This window comes from Penaeus monodon, chromosome 21 (genome assembly GCF_015228065.2).
Source record: "Penaeus monodon isolate SGIC_2016 chromosome 21, NSTDA_Pmon_1, whole genome shotgun sequence".
Taxonomy (NCBI): Eukaryota; Metazoa; Arthropoda; class Malacostraca; order Decapoda; family Penaeidae; genus Penaeus; species Penaeus monodon.
In genome coordinates, this window is record NC_051406.1 from 27,656,226 (window position 1) to 27,656,864 (window position 639).

The 639-nt window shown below is 49.1% G+C and overlaps 1 protein-coding gene across 1 annotated transcript in view; it reads right to left on the minus strand.

The window, feature by feature from the left end:
* The window catches only part of LOC119586401, a 3,906-nt gene continuing 3,267 nt past the window's right edge, over positions 1-639 (minus strand). The window contains exon 5 of the mRNA XM_037935124.1: positions 1-442. Within this exon, the coding sequence (XP_037791052.1) occupies positions 344-442 (99 nt within the window). The 3' untranslated portion in view covers positions 1-343. The remainder of the gene's footprint in view (positions 443-639) is intronic.

Genomic DNA, 639 nt, shown 5'->3' on the forward strand with positions numbered 1-639 from the left:
CCTTTAACATACTAGATGTCCTTATCGACCAAAGCAAATTTAGGGACAGCCATCCAGGCAGTCGCCCTAGAGTTACTTCTTCCCCGGAAGAATCCATGATCCCCGAGGGACCTGAATCACCCGTGTTGCTTCGGAACTCGTTGGTTCGGGACAGCCAACCTTTTCTGCTGACTCTCGCAGAGAAGATTGGGGCTCATGAGGGAGGCGAAGGTGTCTGCTAAACCGTAAAGGGGGAGGCTCCTCAGGAGAAAGGGGTGCAGAGGGGCGAGGGCCCCTAAGGGGGATTAGTCAGAAGAGGAGCAAGGGCCCATGGGTGAGAGGGCGCGTTGAGGGGAATGGGTCCCTAGGGGGGGCACGTGGCGTTCTCAGACTCGGAGAGCGGATCCTCGTAGAGGCCGAACTGCGCCGTGAAAAACAAAAAGGTTAAAACAGAGGCCGCCATCTGCAAGAAATAACCACGTGATTAGAGCAAGTATGGAACAGATTCAAACTTATTTTCTCTCTACGATTCGGTTCTTTCTATTTTGCCTGCCAATTGTATTTCCATGATTAAATAACTTTTGTAATCGCGAGTGTGCTACATAGCAATATATTATGCAAGACCAAGTGTTATATTAATAAAAACTCAAACCCTAAATT